Source organism: Blennius ocellaris (genome assembly GCF_963422515.1).
Source record: "Blennius ocellaris genome assembly, chromosome: 1".
NCBI lineage: Eukaryota > Metazoa > Chordata > Actinopteri > Blenniiformes > Blenniidae > Blennius > Blennius ocellaris.
In genome coordinates this window covers 6,843,469-6,867,922 of record NC_137650.1, presented here as the reverse complement: position 1 = coordinate 6,867,922, position 24,454 = coordinate 6,843,469, and the positions used below count along the sequence as shown (strand labels likewise).

The window sequence follows — 24,454 nt, the reverse complement described above, 5'->3', positions numbered from 1 at the left end:
GATACTGAATAGTAGTAATACTGCATAGTAGTGATACTGAATAGTAGTAATACTGCAAAGTAGTGACACTGCAGTACGACTGACCAACACTGGCTCAAGAAGGTCTGTCTAGACTGAAAAGGATGGGTCCCAGCAAAGTACTCTGTGGAACTCCATCGCTGAGCTCAGTATGATGTCGAGTCATTAACAGTGAGTGAGTGAGTTACTTAGTTATTTACTTAGTTATTTACTTAGTTAGCTTAGCCAGCAAAAGTTGGGCAACCAATGGAGTTGACTGAAGGAAGGTCATATTTTCATCTGCACATGTTATATTTTATATTCTGATATTTGGGGATTTTAACAGCGAATTAATAAATCCCAAAAAACTGCAAAAAATAAAATTTCCCATACAAAGCAGATGAGAGAGGCAACTCTCGTTCATTCCTTCGTTCCTTCATTCCTTCATTCCTCCATTCCTTCGTTCCTTCATCCCTTCATTCCTTCATTCCTTTGTTCCTTCATTCCTTCGTTCATTCCTTCATTCCTTCGTTCCTTCGTTTGTTCCTTCCTTCGTTCATTCCTTCGTCTGTTTTCATCTGATGGGCTTGTCATTGAGGTGTACCAGTCAGGAGACGAGACCTCGGTCAGCAGCGATGAGCCACTTTTGTGAAATGAGGAATGAAATCCTGAGTGAAGGTCCTTACATGAACTTTTCCCATGTAAATAGTCACACAAATGATTTGCTCGTTGCTCTTGGGCAGGGGATTCTATTGAAGAATGTAATATATTGGATTGGTGGGGGTTTATTGACCATCGTCAGCGTTACGTAATGTGACTCCACCACTTTCTTGATTTGAGCATTTTATTTTGAAGCCTGTGAGGAAACTCTTCCTCAGACCTTGGCTGAAATTGCTCGAACTGGACATTTAAGGCTCGACGGTACATTTGTGAGGGAGCAAAAGTGTTGAAGACCCACGAGTGTAGGTGTGGCGAACACACAGGCAAGTCCGTATAACAAAGCGAAGCTAAACTAAAGTGAGCATGGCGTCAGTGGGGGTTTCTGCCCATTCAGAGGTGAGTTGCCTGGTTACAGGCCGAATGCACGGAGGCTTTGTAATGAATCTCTCAAGACTTTTCCCCTAAGATCTCTCTCCCACACACACGTCACTGCACGTGTGCACACACAACTCCAGCTTGCTTTGAACCTCGGCGAAGGAAATCGTGGATCGATGTTGCTTTACTATTTAGGCTTACCTGAGCTTTGTCATTTTCAAAATCTCCTCTTGAATATACTCTGATTTTTTTTTTTATTATTATTTTACGGAGAGACAAAAAAAAATAAAGCCACTCCATCATTCTTTGCATTTGTTTTCCAGTATTACTTCACGGTCACGTTTAATCACGACAACCAGAAGGCTCTGGAGCTGCGCACGGAGGACGTGAAGGACTGCGACGAGTGGGTGGCTGCCATCACACAGGCCAGGTAACGCTCGCCGTCATCCCACTGCTGGGGGATCCCAGGGAAAGGTTCCTCTTTGCAAGGGTTTTAACACATGGTTAGTGAATAAACCACCTCATTCATGTCTTTGTCTGAAACATTGCATAATGGTTTTGTTTGGAAAGACAATGGTGTACGGGGAACTTTTCAGAAGGTTACAATGGGATCTAATGATGTAATGTTCACTGTAACTCCGGCGACTAAAAATATTGAGGGATCTGGTTATGAAACAAGGTGCAGAATGACCACTGAACTACATATTATGGTGATTTTCTCTGACTGTTTAATATGATATAAGATTGGATCTTTCTCAATCAACAGATCAATCAATGTTTAACTTAAAGAGTAAGTTAACCGAGCTGATGATGGACTAACTGAAGGTTGTGATGATTGTTTCTCACATTCACATTTACTCACGTTCATTTAATACTAAATTCTTTATTCTTTCACTCGCGTAGCACATTTTAAGTCTCCCCCCCCCCCCCCCTCCCCTCCATCATCCATTGATTCAAAATCAAGTCTAATGATTTTCTGTTTTTTTCCATCACGAGACATTAAAACTGTCAGACATGATTTACACAAGTGCAAAGGCTTGTTAGCTGAAAAATTACTTGTGGTGTAAACATAAATAATTCAACTGAGCAGTGGTCATGACTGGACTTTCACACATGGAAGGTGCAGTATTTAAAGAAGAGGTTGCATAAGTGCATTTTCCCTCAGTGTGGATGTAATAATGTCTGCAGGTTTCCAACGTACGATCAGAGGACTGCCGCTGTTGATGAATCTAAGGAGAGCCCGTGAAACACGTGTTAATGAGGCGCGTGTGCATGTGTGTCTGTGTAGTTACAGGAACCTGGCGACGGAGCATGAGACCCTCATGCAGAAGTATCTTCATCTACTCCAAATAGTGGAGACGGAGAAAACAGTTGCCAAGCAACTTCGACAACAGATAGAGGATGGGGAAATCGAGATCGAGCGGCTAAAATCGGAGGTAAGCCGCCTCGCGGTGTCGCTGGCTGGCGAAACGAGAAAAGAGGAGCGACGGCGAAGTAGCGACAGGACAAAGGTCACAACCCAGATATCCAACCCACAATGCCCGGGGGTCACAGAGAGCGTGGCAGCCCGCAGCGTCCCTGTTAGACTCTCTGCAACACCGCCGAGGCTTTTGTGTCCTAATTATTCAGCCCCAAACTAGATCAAATGCATTTCTCTTTAATGTGCTAATGGGTAGCTTCAATCGAACTGAATGCTTTCAATATGAATGAATTCGCTTTTGTTGTACAAAAATACTCCTCTCTGCATCAAGAATGAGAATAGTCTCACTTTCCGTGGCCAAAGTGTGCATGAGTAATGTGCTTTGAGTTGTTTTGTTTGATTTGGCCCCTTTATTAAAAGTGTATTTTTCACACACTGAATAATAATAGGGTAATGGAAGTAAATGCAACAGGCTTGAATAAAATACAATAAATTACGCTTCAATGTGGCTGGTGCAGTTTGTGTATTTAAATATTTGGACCAGTTAATGGACCGCAACAGAGGTGAACAAAAGCTTCCCAGACTCACTGAATAAGACACGGACAATCACAATAACGATAAGAAGTGACGGAAGAGGATATGGGATCATCCAGGTCGTGATGATTTCAGGAATTTCAGCAGTGTATGTTCTCATTTCGCTCATTTCTGTGCTATTTTGACCTTTAGATTGCTGGACTGCTGAAGGACAATGAGAAGATCCAGTCCAATCCGGAGGTGCCGCCCAGCGACGACGACACAGAGATCAAGAAGATCAAAAAAGTGAGTTATGGTCACTGCACAAAATACTGAGAAAAATTTTAATGTTAAGAAAAAGATCAAACATATAGCTGATTTCTCCAGTTCAAAATTGAATAATGTATGTTAATATATTTAAAAAAAAAGTAGCTTCTTTTGTCGCCACGGAATTAATGTCCACTCAACACACAGAGTCTATATTTATATTCAAAGACTATTTTTATAATGTCTCTTTAGCTTTGCATGAAGGCTGTTTCTCTCCAAGAATAGCAAAATAATAAAAACATTTAATAAAAGTCCACCACAATTTGAATATTTCTGGAAGCCAAGTGGAAATAATATAGTGTGATATCCATTTCCTCCTGGTCAGCCAACATGGCAACCGGATTTTTTGGTGCAGAATTACTTCTGTAGTCATTAAATTCAGCTTTACAAAGTGTGTTAATGACTTTCACTTTGTCAATCAGTCGTCAGGAAACTTTTTAAAGTGAAACCTTCTGCCTTAATATTATTCCACTTGGTATTGCGCTGCTCTGGAATGGAGCTGTACATGCTGCTGCTCCGGGAAGGGAGTAAAAAAAAAAAAAAAAAAAGGATTTAAACAAAACGGCATTTATTACGTGACATTTTCATTAAATGTTTTAAATCAATCAATAAATGAAGGTGTTTTTTTGACAGCATTAGTAACAAGTACAGTGACAGACTCACAATCACAGGTTCACAATCACCACAAACGTAGCATCACGTTTGTGTGTTTACCGTTTTCATCACAGGTCCAGAGTTTCCTACGAGGATGGATTTGCCGCAGGAAGTGGAAAACCATCATCCAGGACTACATCCGCTCGCCGCATGCCGAAAGCATGAGGAAGAGGAACCAGGTGGTGTTCAGCATGCTGGAGGCCGAGGCCGAATACGTCCAGCAGCTCCACATCCTGGTCAACAACTTCCTGCGGCCGCTCCGCATGGCCGCCAGCTCCAAGAAGCCCCCCATCACACACGACGACGTCAGCAGCATCTTCCTGAACAGGTGCCTGGTGCACAGTGGCAGTGACCTGAACGCAGCGCAGGAGGCCATGAATAATAGCTCTTGACCACAATTCTGCCTGTTTGCTCTATTAGTGAGACCATCATGTTCCTCCACCAGATCTTCTACCAGGGCCTCAAGGCCAGGATAGCCAGCTGGCCCACACTGGTGCTGGGTAAGTGCAGTGATGGTGTGACTCGGGTAGCATCACCCACATGTCACCACTTTGGTGCTCTTATGACCCAAAGAGCCACATTGTGATGGAAACTCAGACTGCATGAACGAAGCTGCTGTGTTTACCTCCAGTCCGAGACATGCAGACCACCTGGCACTTCTCTCACTGGTTCTTTGTGTCTCTCATGACGATACAAGCGTTGCTTTTGAAGCTTCACAAGGACAGTGTCTGTGTCTGTTCTCAGCCGACCTGTTCGACATCCTACTGCCCATGCTGAACATCTATCAGGAGTTTGTGAGGAACCACCAGTACAGCCTGCAGATTCTGGCCCACTGCAAGCAGAACAGAGACTTCGACAAGCTTCTGAAGCAGTATGAGGCCAAGCCTGACTGTGAGGAGAGGACGCTGGAGACCTTCCTCACTTACCCCATGTTTCAGGTGGGGTTCCAGTCTGGAAGAGTTGGAGTGATGAAGAGCATTGGGTGTTGATGGCATTATGTTGAAGCCACGATCCAGCTAAATGAGATGTTTTGAGACGCTGAACAGTAAGACTGTCACTCAAATCATCCAGGACTTAATTGGATTGGGTGATAAAAACATTCACACCTTAATTTTGGGGGTTATTTCACCCATTGCGCTTTGAAAAGTGGACCAAACCACTGTAATAAGGATCATGCGGCTATAAAAGCTTATTTATATATATATAAAAACCACACTTCTCTCTCTCTCTCAGATTCCTCGCTACATCCTGACTTTGCACGAGTTGCTGGCTCACACCCCTCATGAGCACGTGGAGAGAAACAGTTTGGACTATGCAAAGTCAAAACTGGAGGAACTGTCCAGGTACCAAATCTTTAAAACAAACTGTACAGTGACAATAAAACGTCTGGTAATAAAGTACCTGAAGCCGAGAGAGCCCTGACCGCTTCATATAGTTCTGTGCTCGTACTTTCAGAATCATGCACGACGAGGTGAGCGAGACGGAGAACATCAGGAAGAACTTGGCCATTGAGCGAATGATTGTGGAGGGCTGTGAAGTGCTGCTCGACACCAGCCAGACTTTTGTTAGGCAAGGTAAGATGTGAATGCTCACCCTGGAGCCATGAAGTCAGTTTGTTTCACAAAGCAGATATTTGGCGAGCAGAAGTAAATACCGCTGAATTTAATAGCATCAAAGAGAAACACTGAGACTGATCCACTGACATTGAGGACGAGAGGAGGCGTCCCCCCACAGAGCCTGAACCAAATTCTGCAACGTGTTTGTTAAAGGGGTCATACCGTACATTTATACATCAATCAGTCATTGGTCCAAAAACATTGTTTTCAAAGTTTATTGCCCCAAATCCAGCTTTTCCTTGATTTGAATATTGGATCATAGGAGCTGCATTCAGAATCTGCTGTGTCTGTGTGAGCTGGACTGGCTCCGCCCACACATGCCCATCTATGGGAAGAGGAGGAAGTACTTCCTCTCGTGGTGCCATGTGCCAGAGCAGAGCTGCATAATTGTGGGAGGAGCCTACCTTGATTGTGATTGGCTAAACCCCCGATGACACTATATAGGGTTTGATTTCTGATTGGCTGCTTGGAGCGACACACTTTTTAAAACCTGGAACAAGCCAGGGAGAGAGAGAGAGGACACACTTTCTTCACTTTTGGGGCATCAGTCCAGGTGTGGAGATGATTATTACTGTTGGAAAACCAATAAAAATGGTATCTTGCATAACATGACCCCTTTAATAGAGATATATTAGAAGCACAATCATCTGACAAGAACACAGTAGAAAATATATTTTCTGTTCTCTGTTTATACTAGTTGGATACATAGTTGGAGTTTTTTATTTAAAAATGAAATCTTTTTTTTTAAAAACCCTGGAAAATAATGCATCCCCCCTGATGATAGATTTTTCCTGCCCTTGAACCCAAATCCTGCTTGAAGTTATTTATTTGTTCAGGGAGGCCAGAAAAACGGCGCTCCTGATTTATTGATGAATACTTATTTATGAGGGAGTTTTACTGTTAAATCTTTGTTTGACTAATCGCTTTCAGTGCTTTTGGACAAGTCATTAAATCACCATTTGAAATATGTTTTTTTTTGTTTGTTTTTTTCATCAAATGTTTGTGTGTTGGACTCCACAGGTTCTCTGATCCAGGTTCCAATGAGTGAGAAGGGGAAGATCACGAGAGGCCGACTGGGCTCCCTGTCGCTGAAGAAGGAGGGTGAGAGACAGTGTTTCCTCTTCTCCAAACATCTCATCATATGTACCCGAGGATCTGGAGGAAAACTTCACATCACCAAGGTGATCCTTCCACACCGACTGACGCCGCGTGATGCTGCGAAGCAGCAACTCTTAAGGACTGAGTGCTGGCTTGATCGTGTGACCGTGTGACTTTTAACCCCGTCACAGAATGGAGTGGTGTCTCTGATCGACTGCACCCTGATGGAGGAGCCAGAGGGGACCGACGACGAGTGTAAACTTACTATCTTTATGCTGATTTGATTCACTTTTCATTTGTAAACAATAAGCAACCTAGCCTTTCTGTGGATTTAATTTCAAAATGATTTAGCATCATGTCACAGACAGAAAATTCTCAGGCAACATGTTTCATTGGCGCTGCAGTGATTTATCAGTATCGCAGCAGTCTTTCTCACTTTATCAAATAATCTTTCATCGATAAAACTGGAAAGTTGTGATTGTGCTTAAATAAACTAGTCCTTCATCATTCACAAAGAACTGCTATTAAAATAATACTGACATCCTGTTTTCACCTTCTACATCCAGGCCCACACTGACGACCACATTAAGGGTGTCTAAAAGTGGGCGTCATGAAAGGATGATGAAATTAAAAAAAATGATACTGATACTAGTTTTACACAGCTGAACCCTGGTTTTTGTTTGAATGAAAGTACAATCAGAAATTACTGTTGCAGCAGTGATTCACACTTGTTGATTTTTAGGCTTTCACCAAGACTGATTTATTAAATTAAATTAAATAAAATTTAATTACATTTAATTACATTTAATTAAATTTAGTAAAATGAAATAAAATAAAATAAAATAAAACAATAGTAATAATAATAATAATGATAATACTACTACTACTAATAATAATGATAATAAAAATAATAATAAAAATTGCAGTGCCAGTAAATATATAAAGATTTACATAAAAAATGAGTCTATCCATATTTAAAACCTCATTACAAGCCTTTCAAACATGTTTGCTGGTGTGTCTTGCAGCCAAAGGGGAGCGCAGTGGCCAGGACACCGAGCACCTGGACTTCAAAGTAATGGTGGAGCCCAAAGACAGCCAGCCTTACACCGTCATCCTGGTGGCTTCGTCCAGGCAGGAAAAGTCGGCATGGACAAGCGATATCAGCCAGGTATTCATCCCGGCTCAACACCTGCGTATGAAGACAGAAAGTCCCAGTGAAATTCTAGTTTAAAAGTCCTGTTTGCAGCAGAACATGTGAGAGTTAACTACCATAGGAAGAAAACACAAATACTGTAGCACTGATGAGTAACATCCAGGGCTTTATGAACTGACTGCACTATTGTTTTCTCTGAGAGCGTTTCTCTCTGCTTCACAGTGCATCGACAACATCCGCTGCAATGGTCTGATGATGAACGCCTTCGAGGAAAACAGCAAAGTCAGCGTACCACAGATGATTAAGTGAGAGTCGAATGCCAAGCAGCAACGCACATATATTATACATACTAAATAGATTACATGAATACATGACCATTGAAAGATTCATGAACAAAATCACACATCTATGCTTGTGAGCATAGAAGGATGAAGGATGAAGTTTAAATCAGTCGCGTGTTTTAAAGGCCAAATGTTATGCAAAATTAATTTTTTAAGGATTTTCTAACAGTAACATGTGTCCCCATAGCCTGAGGCCCCAGAAGTGACTCACTTCCTCCTTTTAGCAAATGTGTGCTCATACAGGCCAATCAGAGATTTTCCCTTCATGACATCATGCGGGAAAATAACCACACCCTCTCTGGTGGTGGATACTCCCTTTGCCTGCCCCACACTTTAATGAGCTCTGCCCTCTAAAATTACATGTGGTTGCCATTGTTTCTCCTCGCAACCTCTAGCGAAAAAGAGACACGGCTCAATATCATTTAAAGGTACAGACACAGAAACAGTCTGTCCTCATTAGAGCTCAGCAGAGGGACTTAGACTGCGTCCCAATTCTCCCCCTTAGCCCTTCATCTTACCCCTACCCCTTTGAAATGCGCAATCATGAGAGTCTGAGGGGTGTCCCATTTCACTACTATGCAGAGGCAGAGGGGTGAGGGGAAGGGCTATTCACCCCTCTAAACAAAGCATTTACAGATGCACACTTTAAACAGAGGGGTAGGAGGACATGGTGCCGAAGGACTCACATTTCACATATATACGCTTCTAAAGTTCTATAAACCTGTTGGGTTTTATACTAGTAAGAACAGCAGTAGCGCTGCCGTCTGTAGCTTCCGTGTGTCTTTGTTTGGTAGAAACCGTGTTTATAACATTTTATTATTACACTGTAGAGTTCCAAAGCCTTCTAATATGGTGTTTTGAAAACAGAGACCCCCGAGCAAACAAGGAAGCTCCTCCGCTTTCACATGGTGGATGAGGAAATATTTCTGAAGTCCAAATACAGCGCAGAAACTGCAGTCATCCATGTCTCCGTCTATTTCTTCACCTTGATGTGGGAAAGGCGGAAAACGAAACAAAGCAGCCAAGCTGCTGCAACACGTTGAATTTGGGACGGCAGGACGATGCTCCTGCTGGAAAACCAACAAACATCCGTGGTTCAGCTCTGCTGATATAACGGCGCTGTATTATGATGTCAAAACTGTGAGAGGGGGAGGGGTGAGCAGAGGGAGAGGGGGGTCCCAAATCTAAGGGCTGAAACTTGTACCCCTTTGCCTTTGCCCTCATTTTGGAGGGGAAGGCGGAGGCGGAGGGCTAAGGGGTAGGGGTAGGGGTACAAAATTGAATTGGGATTGGGCCTTGTACACTGGAGAACATTCAGGAGACAAAGCTGGATTTGGGGAAAGAACACTTTGAATACGATGTCGTCATACCTCTGACTCCGATGTGAAATCGTTGAAAAACAGTATAAATATGAATCCACTTGTGAAGCCACACCTCCAAAGTTGTAATTCAGCTTGAGCCCACTGTGAGCGCACACACAGTCAGCATGACAGCACATTGAACACAACATAAGCATGCTCCAGCAGCCCTGGATGCTTCAGTATACGGCTCATACTGAGGCTGCAGGGAAATCCAGCGTACTGAATGTGCATTCCCTGAATCCTGACGCAGGTCAGACACCAGCTTGTACTGTGACGACGTCGACATTCGCTTCAGCAAGATGATGAACTCCTGCAAGGTGCTGCAGATTCGCTACGCCAGCGTGGAGCGCCTGCTGGAGAGGCTGACCGACCTGCGCTTCCTCTCCATTGACTTCCTCAACACGTTCCTTCACTCCTACCGGGTGTTTACCAGCGCCGACGTCGTGCTGGACAAGCTCATCACCATTTACAAGAAGCCCATCAGCGCCATCCCCGCACGGTGAGTGAACCCAAGACGTCTCACCTGGAACTCCTTCAGCTCCTTTTCCTTCGAATGATGAATAGACGTAATTGCAGAATAACACAGGAGCTTTTGTTATTTTAATTGAAACATATTTTATATGTGCTTAAAATGATAGATTGTTGAATTGGTGGTGAGCCGACGGTTGATAAATGCAGTTTTTACAAAGAAAGAATGATACTAAAACAGTCATCTTTAAATAATTATGTTTCTTTGTCGATATAAGTCATAAAATCTGTTTAACCTGTATGATAAAAAGTACACAATTATCAGTGTTGGTGGGTACTTGAACACATCTACTAGTTAACTATCAGAAAGTAGTGGAGTTACTAGTTACTTGAAGGAATAACTTGAGCATTCTTATTTTGGGATGCCTTCATGTGCACATATTTGTATTATTACAGTGTTGAAACAACAACTGAGTATTCAGCAATGTGTGAATCAGTCTGAGGACTTCCTCACTAGTTTCTAAATTCACTTCCTCTTTGTTTGAGTGCAACGAGGTTTAGTACATTTTCAAGAGCTCTTGAACAAGTTGCGCAGTCTCAGCATTAAGACAGATTTACGGCTAATGCTAACTGTTGGAAAACACAGTGAAATGTCCAAAACTTTGGATTTTGCAGCCTTAAACCTGCCGATGCTTCCCCTGGGATGCTACAGTTACTTTGCTAATGATGAAGTAGCTTTTATTGCTTTTACACACATTGGATCCTCTGTTGATCTGGTTTGATGTATTTGACACACATGAACTAGAATATAGAAATCGGGCTGCTTCATGCAAACTTGTATGCAGTTTTTTTCCCCTTAACCTCAAACAGATGAGCTCATCTCATGTGTCAAACACACTCGCTTGTATCCAAGAACTATAAACAGCCGTAACAAAATCTCTGTTTTACCAGAAAGCACATCTCTACTGGATGAGAGTCAGTATTGAGATCAGGAACTCTCCTCATCACAGCTCCTGTTCCCTCCAATGGCAACTTTATCAAAGCTCCTCCCACATGAGGGTTTCTTAAGTGTGGATTTTCCCGGTGATTCTCTGCGTGTTCAGAGGTGGACTGCATCGAACCGCGGAGCAAAGACAGTCCGTTGCATCAAACTCCTGCAAGTCGCTCACTGCAGAGTCGATCCCTGCAGTTTATGACAATTAGAGTGGGAACAAAAGTTTGAGATTCCCACAAGTTTTCTCCCGAGGATGCAGCAGCAGCAGCAGCAGCAGCAGCACTGGTGCAGTGAAGAGGTGGGACTGTCAGAATTAGTCTTTGCTCTCACGTGTCCGGCGTGTTAGCGCTCCCTCATGCTCTGACGTCCAGGTGAGGAGGGACGGCGGCCAGAGGTCACGCCAGCACGCCGTCCCTCCGCCGTCGCCTTCGGTCGGGTCCGGCGTCCGCCCACCTCGCTCTGAAGCCCGCCTCCTCTTCCTCGTTCCTCTCTTCTACCCTTCTCTGTTCTCTGGTTTTTATTTTTCTTTCCACAACTCTGACCATCCCTCTCTCCGCTGCGCTGTCACCATGGCAACCCTTTACTCTGCTGCAGGACCCCACCCTCTCCTCTCCTCTCCTCTCCTCTCCTCTCCTCTCCTCTCCTCTCCTCTCCTCTCCTCTCCTCTCCTCTCCTCTCCTCCCCTCCCCTCTCCTCTCTTCTCCTCTCCTCTCCTCTCCTCTCTTCTCCTCTCCTCTCCTCTCTTCTTGCACTCTCTTCCTTTCTCCCAACATCTGCAGCGGCTCTACGGTATTAAATATTGATAATGGTGTTTTGCACCAGACCCTGCACTCCTCTCCCCTCCTCTCCTCTCCTCTCCTCTCCTCTCCTCTCCTCTCCTCTCCTCTCCTCTCCTCTTCTCCTCCTTTCCCCCTCTCCCCTCCTCTCCCCTCCTTCCCCCTCTCCCACATCTCCATTGGTCTTTCCTCTTTCCTTCTTAACTTGACTCCACTTTGTTTTTCGTTCTCTTGTTTTCGCCTCTCCTCTCCTTTCATCCATCCATCCAAGCCTCCCTTCGTCTCCTCACTTCCCAGCTTTGTGAATTTAGCCGAGGAGACACAACATGGCTGCATGTAACGCCACACAGGGCTGGAGGCTTCCCATTCGCCCACTCGGAGCCAACAGCCTTCGCTGTGGTGGAATCCATACCCACTATGTTGCTCTTCTCTCGCCTCCTCCCTCTCTGTATCACTGTTTTCGCCTCTGCTTTTTTTTTTTCTTTTCTCTTTTTTTTTTTTGCACTGCACCTCTGTCTGCTTCTCCCACTTTGCCCTCTCCATCTCCATCTGGCTCCCCTTCTCCCTCTGTTTCTCTCTCTCTCCATATCTCGGTGGGCCTCCCCTGGGCTGGTTGCTGTTGGCAGCACCCGTACCTCCCACACTGTCACTTGACATGCTATTTATAGGCCTTCAGAGGGGGTGGCTCTCAGTGCAAGGAGGATGCTGTCTTAAACAATGTCGCTTAAATAAAAGAGGCAGGAGCTCCCAAACAGCCCTGTGGTTAATGTGTTCCCTCTCTGCATCTGCTTACAGACTCCAAGCCCACCCCGCACCCCTCCATTAACACAATTTCTACTCTTACCACACTTTTTAATGACCCCCCCCCCCCCAAAAAAAATATAAAAGTTCCATCAAGGTGCATTCTCCGCCTCGTAGTCTGATTTTTCCTCCTCTCCTCTCTTGCAGCTCTTTGGAGCTTTTCTTTGCCAGCAGCCAGAACAACAAACTCTTCTACGGCGAGCCGCCCACGTCGCCACGTGCCAGCCGCAAGTTCTCCTCCCCCCCTCCCCTCTCCATCACCAAGTCCTCCTCTCCCAACCGCCGCCGCAAACTGTCCCTCAACATCCCCATCATCACGGGAGGGAAAGCCCTGGACCTGGCCGCGCTCAGCTGTTCGCCCAACGGCTATGCAAGCATGCACTCGACCATGTCCCCCTTCAGTAAGACCACGCTGGACATCAACAAGCTGTACGTGTCCAGCACCATGGCCAGCAAGATCCCCGACGAGGGAGACGCTAAAGCCGAGGGCAAAGCCGAGGAGTCTGGCGTCAACAAGCAAGGTCAGAACGACTGTTCATTTTCCTCCTCAGGTGAGAGGAACCTGCTGCAGCCACTGTCTGCTGTGGCACCTTGTAACGTGTCACTGATGGTTGTCAGGGGAAGCGAGGAGAGATCTGAGGTTTTGTGCAACCACAGTTTCTAACACATGAAGACACAACTATCATCATGGCAGTGTCTGGATTTTTGTAAAAAACAAATGTATACATCGCCACTATTGTCAGCATACAGCTCGCAGTTCTTTTCCCCACTAGATTTGATAATCCACGCCATTGAATCACAATACTCATGCAGCCGTGTCTTTTCTCGGTCTTTTCTGTGCAGACCTGTCAGTAAAAGAGGAGTGCGATGAAGACCCGAGTCAGAGTGACGACGCAGAGGCAGAAATGTCTCCCCCTAAGTCGCCGTCAACACCGAAGAACGTCAAGTCAAAAAACTCTGGTACACTTTCCTTCCCTTGTCGTTGTCATGAGACAAAAAACACTTCATCCCAGTTTTGGTGATTCCACGCAAACATAGTTCTGATCATCGCACTTGCGTTTCTTCTATCTGATCTGTGTGAATCTTACACGCTGGTCTTTTTTTGGCCTGTTTTTAAAGGCAAACGACTTGGCAGGACTGTGAGCTGGCACATTACAGGAGCTTAGTGGTGTGTGTGGCTGACACACTGTACTTGCCCGTGGAAGATTTGGGCGAATGAAAATGTGACAAAGTAAAATCAATGATAATTTATTATGTCAATAACAAAAATCAACAGGCACAATAAATTATTCCAATTGGCAGATTACTTTGGCTTTAGTTGTCAAAATACAAGTAATATTAAGCGAGCAGTTAAATAGACGGACAAATGGAACACAAAAAAAGCGAGCGATTAGAAAAAGAGCAACAGTCCAGTGAGATCGTCTCTCGCAGACGTGACACCAGCTTGACGCTCAGATCAACACTTCAGCGTGATATCTGGTGACTCTAGGTGTTTGGAGGCCTGCTCGTATCACCGTCCGGTGAAATGAACCGATTTTGAACACTTTGAAAGCATCCAAAAAAAAAAAAACAGCAGCAACAACATCCATCTATCCACGTCTATTCATGTAGATTGGTACTTTAGCTGCTCCCGGACAGCGAAGGCAGGAAACACCAGGACGGCTCGCTCGTCCGTCACTGAGCAAACGCAGAGCGACAGACCGCCGCGCTTATTCACACCTACAGGAGGCAACGCCAAGCTGCTAACGTATGTTTTTGGACGGAAACCTTTGTTCCTTCAGAAAACCAACGAACATACATAGAGAAAGAAGCAAATGCCTCATATGAAGGCTCCCCAAGCAAGTGAGTTAAGACAGAGTAACACAATATGAGATAAAAACTCGAGTGGACCAAGAGAATAAAATAGGATTCCAACAACATCACATGAAGGCAAACTTTTGGCAAGATAAAAAAAAAAAAATGCAATAAAAATGCCGCAAACAACAATCACAACAACATATTGGAACAACAGGAATGAACAAATGACCAGACTGAAAAGAGCAAATGAGTGAAGACAAAGTGTTTGAATATCCAGCATCATATGGAGTTCTCCATGTGGGGCTTTTCTCCAGACACAGGTTTCTTCTCTCAAAACTTAAAAGTTAGACATCGATATCTTTAGTTCTATCTTTTTATCGTCAAGCTGTTGGGAGTTTGGGTGTTTTGTCTACGTTGAGACAGAAGTCACTTCTTTTATAGTGTACAGATATGTCACTAACCCACACGTCCAACTTATGAACATTCAGATTGTTTCACTGTACAGATTCCTTGATGTCAAACAGACTGGTGATGTCTGTGTGGGGGAAAAATGTCTTCAAAACATTGTTTTTGGAGTAAATCTCCTCAGGATTTAGAAACCGTGCAGTCAGATTGTGTATGTGAGGCGTTTCAAGGGTTAAGATGAAAATAGCAATTCATAGAGGGAAATAAATAGCAACAGAAGACTTATAGAAAACTTTTCTTTTTTTTCCATTTTGGAAACTGACAGGCGTAAGCGATAGCCCATATAAGGTCTGGATACAAACCACCCACAGGCCCTCCCCGCGCTGCGGCGAGGGAGCATCCACCCCGTAGGTAGTCGAGCACAATTCATCCCCAGTGTGTTCTCTTCCCACGACGCTGGTTACAAGGGAAGCCAGTGCCTCGTGTGAGTAGGTGGAAGGAAACCTTGTACCTTAGCAACGATGTGCGTGTTCGTCTCTGCCGCCCCCGGCTGCACGGAGGAAGGCGAGGAGGAAGGAGGAGGGAGGCAGACACGGCGGAGAGAACGCCGTCACTGCCACGGGCGGCGGGACACACTGTGCGGCCTCGGCGCCGGCTCTCTGTTGCCCTCCGATGGTCGTCAACAACTTAGAGCAGGGGTGTGAAACTCATTTCAGTCGAGGGGCCACATCAATCTAATCTGACCTCTGGAGGGCCAACAAGTCAAACATCACATATTAAACTGCAAATATGGACAAATGCAAAGTCTTTCCTTCTTTTGATCCTTTTGTAACGGCAAGAAATTGCCAGTCTATTCTGAAATATACATATTAAAGGAAATCAGATATTATTATATTTGCAACAAAAAAAACAACCCTCAGTCACCTGTATCTGGATATCTTATTCAGGATTAAAACAATTTGTCATCATCTGGAAAATGTGTGTTTACGTGTCTAAAGTATCACTTCACATAAATTGGACTCGTTGTTTTATTGTGAAAGGGGTTGTGTTGCGTGACCTCCACAGATGCATTAATGTTGAGGGTCAAATTCTGACCCAGGGCGGTTTTCAATGTCATTTTGGCCAATCTAGTGTTTTTAGATCAGCCTCTGTCAGTTTTCATTTTTATACTTCACACTTCAAAAATGACATGGCGGCTGGATTAGATCGTCTGGCGGGCCGGTTCTGGCCCCCGGGCCGCATGTTTGACACCCCTGACTTAGAGGGTTATACGCGATGGTGCACATGCGGCCCCCAGCAGACGGGATCAAACCACTTGTGATCAACTAACCGGTTTCCCTTTCAGCTCTACGCTGTGAGCAGTGGGAATCGTTCCTGCTCAGTTCACAGATATTCTCTTTTCACCTTTCCGCTGCATTCAAATGTTGCGGCGCTGACTCTAAATCTCTTCATCTTGTGCTCCCGCCCCGCAGAGTTTTCTCTGTTCTCCTTCAACAATGGCATGGTGGTGTCCTCCTGCCGGGAGCTGGACAACAACCGCAGTGCCCTCTCTGCAGCCTCGGCCTTCGCTATCGCCACTGCCGGCGCCAATGAAGGGACGCCAACCAAGGAGAAGTATCGCCGCATGTCCCTCGCCAGCACAGGTCAGTCATGTAAGGTCGCTGTGTGAGTCGGAACGATTCATCCAAAAGGCCAAAAGCGTGTGGCCGGAGTGATTTGTAAAGTTTATGATAACATGGAACGCATGCCAGACGGCTGCAGGAAGCTGCAAATGTTTTGGTGTATTTTTACCATATTTTGCACGTTGCTGAAGTTGCTCTAATATTTATACGTGTGCTTATTCAGGTTTGATAAAGATACTTTAAATGAAATGTAGACTTGTTCATTATGTAGTTGTGCCTTATTCCACAAAAACAAAGGGAAATTTTAAGGTTGGAATTTAAAGGGGTGTGTGTGTGTGTGTGTGTGTGTGTGTGTGTGTGTGTGTGTGTGTGTGTGTGTGTGTGTGTGTGTGTGTGTGTGTGTGTGTGTGTGTGTGTGTGTGTGTGTGTGTGTGTGTGTGTGTGTGTGTGTGTGTGTGTGTGTGTGTGTGTGTGTGTGTGTGTGTAACGAGTCGTACACTTCTGGTTTGTTTAATTGTGAGTCCCCTCATGCCCTCTGAACTAAATGTTCGGGAAGAAAACGTTAACATTCGCCTCGTCACAAATACAATATCAAGTAGCATTTAGCCTTTCTTGTATTTCACAGCCACAAGTATGAAGAAAGAGACTTTTCGACTGAGACTGAGCTCAAGAAAAAGTGCTTTGGTGCCTAATGACCACCAGAGGGCGCCAAACAGTTCACATATCACTGCCCTGTTCAATAGTTTGCTATTATCAACTTTGTTTCAGAACCGTCTGCTGGATTCCTGATTTAAAGTGGTGCACTGTTGTTTCCTTGTGACTCCTGTTTCCAGGTTTTCCCACAGACCAGAGGAATGGAGATAAAGAGTTTGTCATTAGAAGAGCCGCCACCAACCGGGTCCTGAACGTGCTGCGCCACTGGGTCTCCAAGCACGCCCAGGTTCGTCTCCGGTTCCTTCTCCTGTTCTTTCTGCTCCTCCTGAAGAAATAAACATGGCGCCGCCGTGACGACGTTGTTGTTGTTGTTGTTGCTCCCGCCGGGGTTCCCCAGGACTTTGAGCTGAACACAGAGCTGAAGACGCGGGTGATCGGGTTCCTGGAAGAGGTGATGCACGACCCGGAGCTCCTGACGCAGGAGAGAAAGGCGGCCGCCAACATCATCAGGTCCGTCTCCCCTTTAACGCGTTGGCAAATACGACACACCTGTTTGTGACAAATGTATGAAAAGAAGTACCTGTTGGAGGAGTTTTCCTGATGTCAGAAACAGGAAGTGTCACACAAAACGTTCTTTTTCAACAATCCTGCAAATTGTGTCGAATCACAAACCTGTCACACAGTTAATGGTGAAAATTACCAAGCGATTGATGCTGTTGAGATGAAAACAGCAGCGTGTTTAAAGTCCTGGTGAAATGTAAAACACTACTTTGCAAAAAACGATAGTTGGGGTTCTACTTCTAAGGTTCCTCCGACTCTGCCCCACCACTGTTGTCGCATAACAAAGTTATTTGAATTTTGAATCTCCAGCCGAGGAAGTCGGGGGAATCCTTCTTCGTAGGCGTGACGTCAAGAGTTGTGCAGATCTCCATCTGTTGTGTTTATATCGGCTTGTTTCCCTCTTAAATATCCAGGTTTTAACAGTGTTTGGAAGTTATAGTCTGCGTTTTATGAGCCTTGACGAAAGATTGAGCCTGGAAGAGACCGAGAGAGGAGAAAAGGAGCACGGGCGGCGGGAGCCGCTAGCTCGCACAGCTAGCGACTAGCGGGAGCCGCTAGCTCGGGCGACTCGTGGACGATCAAGTAATACCTGGACTCTTCTTCGGTGATTCCGCGGAGTCGGAAAAGTGCTTCAACATGATCCAGGAAGTCGGTCATTCTGCCAAAAGTCAGGAGCCTCAAAGCCTCAAAGGTGAAAACTGGCGGCTGCTGAGGCGAGGAGACGAGGACGAATGGAGGACGAAGCGTCTTCTTCCTCAAACATGTTCCAGACGGGGTCACCGATGGCAGAACGACCCTTCTGGGTCTTCTTCATCAATCACTGGATTTGAAATGAGGATGATGATGAAATATGGTTAAATTCAGCCTCTTCGTGGTCAAAACTCTGATCCTCCATAATTTAAACACAACTTGGGCGTGTGCACAACCAGTGACATCACTCTATTATTGTCAGAAGCTCCGCCCAGCAGAGGAAATACCGCTGTTTATCGGCTACTTTCTCGCAGATTGCCGTGTTTTAACATTTTACCCTTCAGCCAGTTGGCATAAAAATGTCCCTAGAAGCGACAGTCAGCGTGTTTTGGAGGTCGAATTTTCATTTCACTAGGACTTTAAGTCTTGTCAGGTTGAGAGTGATGACGGCTGAACTGTTAATGACACACGTCTTTCTTGAATGCAGGACTCTGACCCAGGAGGACCCCGGGGACAACCAGGTCACCCTGGAGGAGATCATACAGGCGGTGAGAGAGAGGGAGAGAGACATTTAGACGTTTCAGGATGAAAACTGAGAGCCGTCATTCCCGTCGTGGACGTTTTTGCCTCGAGAGTGAACAGGTTTGTTTGTCCGCCCGGTTCAGGCCATGGAGGACAGCAAGACCGAGCCCTTCGAGAGCCACTCTGCCCTGGAGATCGCCGAGCAGCTCACCCTGCTGGACCACCTGGTCTTCAAGGTCATCCCCTACGAGTGGGTGCCTGCACACACACACACACACACACACACACACACGCACACGCACAGAGTGCATGTTGATGTGTTGTTGACTATGAAATGTTTGTGTTTCCTGTACAGGGAGTTCTTTGGTCAAGGCTGGATGAAGAACGACAAGAATGAGAGAACGCCGTATATAATGAAGACCACCAAGCACTTCAACGATGTAAGTGATGGATAGATAGATAGATAGATAGATAGATAGATAGATAGATAGATAGATAGATAGATGGATGGATGGATGGATGGATGGATGGATGGATGGATGGATGGATAGATAGATAGATAGATAGATAGATAGATAGACAGACAGACAGACAGACAGACAGATTGATAACAGACAGACAGACAGATAGATAGATAGATTGATAACAGACAGACAGACAGACAGACAGACAGACAGACAGACAGACAGACAGACAGACAGACAGACAGACAGACAGACAGATAGATAGATAGATAGATAGATAGATAGATAGATAGACAGACTCACGGCGTGTCTCTCCTCCGTCAGGTGAGCAACAGAATCGCCACGGAGATCCTGCACTGGGATGATGTCACCACGCGGGCGGCGGTGGTGGAGAAGTGGGTGGCGGTGGCCGACATCTGCCGCTGCCTCCACAACTACAACGCGGTGCTGGAGATCACGTCCTCTCTCAACCGGAGCTCCATCTTCCGCCTCAAGAAGACCTGGCTCAAAGTCTCGAAGCAGGTACGATTGCTGATCTGCTCTCCATCGGCTGCTGTCAGGAACAAGACTGGAGTTGCTGATTTGTGAACTTTGGAAAATCCTATATGAATGCGAAGCTGTTTGCTTTGATTACACCGAGCTAAACTAACCTGGACCTTCTTGCTTATAACTAGTGTTTGAAATGAAATGTCTTGTTTCACACACTTTCCAACCTTGGCCCTCGTTCTACCATTTTTTATTGAATAGAAATGTCGGACATGTTGAAAGACAACATCCTCTCAAAGAGCACGATTATTGTAATCATGTGTTCTGTTTAATGGCAATAAGAAAATGTGAATAAATATTAGATTCCATTCAACAATGTTTGTGTTTTCTAACGAGATTGTGACAAAGGCCAGTTAGAGCCCGATTTGTAACAACGACCCAAATTGTTATAAAATATAAAGTAAGATAATATAACTGGTTGATAATGTAAAGACTGAACAAAACTTTAAATATGACCTTAATATGTTTAATACTTTATTTTGCACTGATGAGTGGACAAATAGATTATGGATTATAGTGAACAGACGACCATAAGTGACCTGTGCAACAGCAATCTTACATAAATACCATAAACTGTATACAAATATACATACAAATAACTAATAGTCCAAAATGTTTTCATTATTTCAGTGATATTTAAATTGAAGCAGTTCAAGTTTAGGACAAAATGTAAAAAAAATAGTGGAATAATCCCGAAAAATTATTACACAATGAGGGAAAAAATATTTTTCCTGCCCCATAATGTAATATTAAAATGTTTTTAAGTTTTGGGCTCAGAGTCTTTTAATATTCTTGACTAGTTATTACATTTTATTTTTTGTTATAACAATTCGGGTGTATGTTACGTCTTGCGCTCTAATATGGCCAATATTCCTTTACAAAATAATCCCACCTTATTAATATTAGGATTACAGTTCCGGTGTCAGATTATGTGCCGTGTGATTTGGTTGATGTCCTGCCGGGCTCGTCTGGTTACAACCTCCCGTCACTGGCCACCATTCAGCACAGTTAAACAATGTCTGCAGATTTTATTTCAATGTGCTGATGACCAGTGTCTCCCCGATCCATTTTCCAGACAAAGACTGTGATCGACAAGTTACAGAAGCTGGTGTCGTCAGAGGGCCGCTTCAAAAACCTGAGAGAGGCGCTGAAGAAGTGAGTGTCCGCAGGCTGAACGAGGCCTTGTGTTTCCTCCTCCTCCATGTTGCTTTCTCCCCCTCTGTCCTCAGCTGTGACCCCCCCTGCGTCCCCTACCTGGGAATGTACCTGACCGACCTGGCCTTCATCGAAGAGGGGACGCCCAACTACACCGAGGACAACCTGGTCAACTTCTCCAAGATGAGAATGGTAAGAGAGCCTCGGTGAGACCCGGCGTCCCTCAGTGGAATCCTTCATGCCGTGTGGATTTTTCTTTTTTTCTTCCAGATATCTCACATCATCAGGGAGATACGACAATTTCAGCAAACAGCTTACAAGATTGATTATCAACCAAAGGTGAGAGGGTTTGTTTTGTCTGCATTCCACTGGGAGACGTTCAGGTTCACTGAGCAGAGATGGGCTGCGTCTCAATTCTCCCCTTACCCCTACCCCTTTGAAATGCGCGTTCACGAGAGTCTGAGGGGTGTCCCATTTCACTACTGTGCCGAGGTGGAGGGGTGAGGGGAAGGGCTATTCACCCCTCTAGACAAAGCGTTTACAGATGCACTCTTTAAACAGAGGGGTAGGAGGACATGGCGCCGAAGGACTCACATTTCACATATATACGCTTCTAAAGTTATATAAACCTGTTGTGTTTTATACTAGTAAGAACGGCAGTAGCGCTGCCGTATGTAGCTTCCGTGTGTATTTGTTTGGTAGAGACCGTGTTTATAACATTTTATTATTACACTGTAGAGTTCCAAAGTCTTCTAATATGGGTGTTTTGAAAACAGGGACCCCCGAGCAAACAAGGAAGCTCCTCCGCTTTCACATGGTGGATGAGGAAATATTTCTGAAGTCCAAATACAGCGCAGAAACTGCAGTCATCCATGTCTCCGTCTATTTCTTCACCTTGATGTGGGAAAGGCGGAAAACGAAACAAAGCAGCCAAGCTGCTGCAACACGTTGAATTTGGGACGGCAGGACGATGCTCCTGCTGGAAAACCAACAAACATCCGTGGTTCAGCTCTGCTGATATAACGGCGCCGTGTTATGATGTCAAAACTGTGAGACGGAGTGAGAGGGGGAGGGGTGAGCAGAGGGAGAGGGGGGTCCCAAATCTAAGGGCTGAAACTTTTACCCCTTTGCCTTTGCCCTCATTTTGGAGGGGGAGGCGGAGGGCTAAGGGGTAGGGGGAGGGGTAAGAATAGAATTGGGATTGGGCCTTGTACACTGGAGAACATTCAGGAGACAAAGCTGGATTTGGGGAAAGAACCCTTTGAGGCGGAGGGCTAAGGGGTAGGCGGCGGGGTACAAAATAGATTTGGGATTGGGCCTTACAGGATTCTGCACTGCTTGACTTGCCGTCTGGATTCCACCAGTATTTCTGTCACGTTTCCTTCCTTTAGCCGCACGTGACGCACGTGTGTGTCTATTAGTGGACTGAAACAGGAAGTCAATAGTTTTTTTCAGTATTTAAGAGTGAGATATCAGATTATTGACGTGATGCACTTGTGTTTCTTTTTAACCTGAACTCTTTTTGGCTTTGTGACTTTTTCATTTCTTTTCACCCAAAACAAGCAAGATTCAGTTCAAGTACACATCAAGCGTGGAATTTTTTGAAGTCATGTCGTCTCAGTGGGTAGAAACACTCAGCCGGTGCACATTTTCTAACAACTCTGCAACTATCGAACACACAAATCCAAAGAGTATGAATATAATTATAATAATACGAGATTTAACCACCTAAACTACTCAGATATTTAAATAGGAGGAGTCTCTCGTCATTGCAGTGCAGGTAACCAGTCCAGCTGGATAAAGAAGTAAAGCCTAACACGCGGTCCCTGTCTGTGATCTCTGTTCCCCCAGGTGGCAAAGTACCTGCTGGACTGCAGTATGGCGCTGGACGAGGAGAGTCTGTACGACGCGTCTCTGAGAATCGAGCCAAAAACGTCGTCGTGATCAGGAGGCCCCTCACACACAGTGTACAGACACCATATATCAAAATGTATATTTACTATTATTTGTATTAGACACAGTAGGCTGTGCCCTCCTAGTATATGCTCCCCAAAGGACTTGTTGTGTATAATCGTTATTAGACACTGCGTTAGACGCCCAGAGGGGTTTTATTTCTCTAGTTACAGAGTATTTATGTCATTTATGTGTCTTTTAAAAACCATTTTATGATGATGTTATTTTAAAACCACAGAGTAGTCAGATGGGAGTGTACACGGAGCAGATGATTAGTTTTATTCCAACGGGACTGTGCATTAAAAGGAAAGCTCTCGTTCACGACGGGCGATCAACTCTCACTTTTCACCTCAGACCAATAAATCCTGACATCATCAGCATGAGGAGGACAATAACAAGTAATGCAAATATTGCTGTAGTTTATTGACGCAGCTTCACTGAGAGCCTATGTCTTATCCCTTGGATGCACAACCTACCAGTTCCTCCACTCTTCAACAAGTGGGGTCTAAAATGACCCCAATTCAAAATCAATGCGTTTTTGCAATATACTGGCTTGTTATCTTCAGAATCTTTAAAACAAAGAGTTGTAATATTTTCATATTCCAGGTATTCCTCATAAAACATGTTTGTGACATGAGGCCATTTGCATTTTTTTTATTTTTTTTTATTGATTTTAAGAAACCAATGAAACCTGGAGGTCATTTTTACCTCCAGGTAAAATGGAGAGACCTCCAGGGTGGTGAGACTGCTGACATCACATGTGTAAGTGAGACAGTATTGACAGTCAAAGTTGCATCAGATGTGAGAGATGACATCAGATGTGTAAGTAGGACTGTCAGAGTTGCTAAGAATTAAAGTTCCATAGAAGATTCCATAGGAACTGCTTGGCGTCATTTCTGACCCCACTCGTGCAAGAGTGGGGTCGTGATACAAAAACTGCAATTTCTTAAAATTAATGAAAAAATAAATAAAAATGCAACTGGCCTCATGTCACAAACATGTTTTTTGAGGAATACCTAGAATATGAAAATATTACAACTTTTCATTTTAAAGATGTTGAAGAATAACAACCCGTGGGGTCATTTTTGACCCCACCTGTGCATCTAAGGGTTAATGTAAATTGCCACAAACAACTGACTATTCTCACGAAAACCCTCCAGATTGAATGCGGAGAGGTGAAAAGTGGGACGTCAGATTCTGTGTTGTGATATTTAATGTAGCCACTGAATAGCAGAGAGATTTCAAAGTGCTGGAGTCTGAATGAGCTGGCACACGGTGGGTTGTCCGTCTGGAGAGGTGGGTTTCTAATGTTTTGCTTATGATCACCTTATTCCCCTGGTGGGCAACACGATGTATATAGAGTATAAGCGCCGGGCAATGTATGTAGCAGATGTAATCAATATTGAGCCACATCAGGAAGTCAGATTCCCAGCTTCTACACACTCGGACAGTTAAGAGCCTAGTTTTTAACGGTTAATCCTCTTTGGCCAGTGCATTATGGTTTTGCCTTAATCATGAAATGGATTATATA

The 24,454-nt window shown here is 44.6% G+C and overlaps 1 protein-coding gene across 1 annotated transcript in view; it reads left to right on the top strand.

Moving 5' to 3' along the window:
- Positions 1–22,914, top strand: part of LOC308132202 (ras-specific guanine nucleotide-releasing factor 1-like) — a gene marked incomplete at both ends in the record, with an annotated part of 28,697 nt that extends 5,783 nt beyond the window's left edge. The window contains 26 exons of the mRNA XM_080499201.1: positions 1,356–1,462; positions 2,321–2,468; positions 3,179–3,271; positions 4,021–4,274; positions 4,367–4,446; positions 4,691–4,884; positions 5,180–5,289; positions 5,402–5,520; positions 6,583–6,743; positions 6,852–6,915; positions 7,686–7,828; positions 8,036–8,118; positions 9,766–10,014; positions 12,702–13,075; positions 13,398–13,514; positions 16,229–16,399; positions 17,212–17,318; positions 17,430–17,542; positions 18,771–18,831; positions 18,949–19,055; positions 19,161–19,245; positions 19,594–19,791; positions 20,891–20,970; positions 21,045–21,162; positions 21,241–21,309; positions 22,822–22,914. Of these exons, the coding sequence (XP_080355327.1) occupies positions 1,356–1,462; positions 2,321–2,468; positions 3,179–3,271; positions 4,021–4,274; positions 4,367–4,446; positions 4,691–4,884; positions 5,180–5,289; positions 5,402–5,520; positions 6,583–6,743; positions 6,852–6,915; positions 7,686–7,828; positions 8,036–8,118; positions 9,766–10,014; positions 12,702–13,075; positions 13,398–13,514; positions 16,229–16,399; positions 17,212–17,318; positions 17,430–17,542; positions 18,771–18,831; positions 18,949–19,055; positions 19,161–19,245; positions 19,594–19,791; positions 20,891–20,970; positions 21,045–21,162; positions 21,241–21,309; positions 22,822–22,914 (3,498 nt within the window). The remainder of the gene's footprint in view (positions 1–1,355; positions 1,463–2,320; positions 2,469–3,178; positions 3,272–4,020; positions 4,275–4,366; positions 4,447–4,690; positions 4,885–5,179; positions 5,290–5,401; positions 5,521–6,582; positions 6,744–6,851; positions 6,916–7,685; positions 7,829–8,035; positions 8,119–9,765; positions 10,015–12,701; positions 13,076–13,397; positions 13,515–16,228; positions 16,400–17,211; positions 17,319–17,429; positions 17,543–18,770; positions 18,832–18,948; positions 19,056–19,160; positions 19,246–19,593; positions 19,792–20,890; positions 20,971–21,044; positions 21,163–21,240; positions 21,310–22,821) is intronic.
- Positions 22,915–24,454: the final 1,540 nt, after the last annotated feature.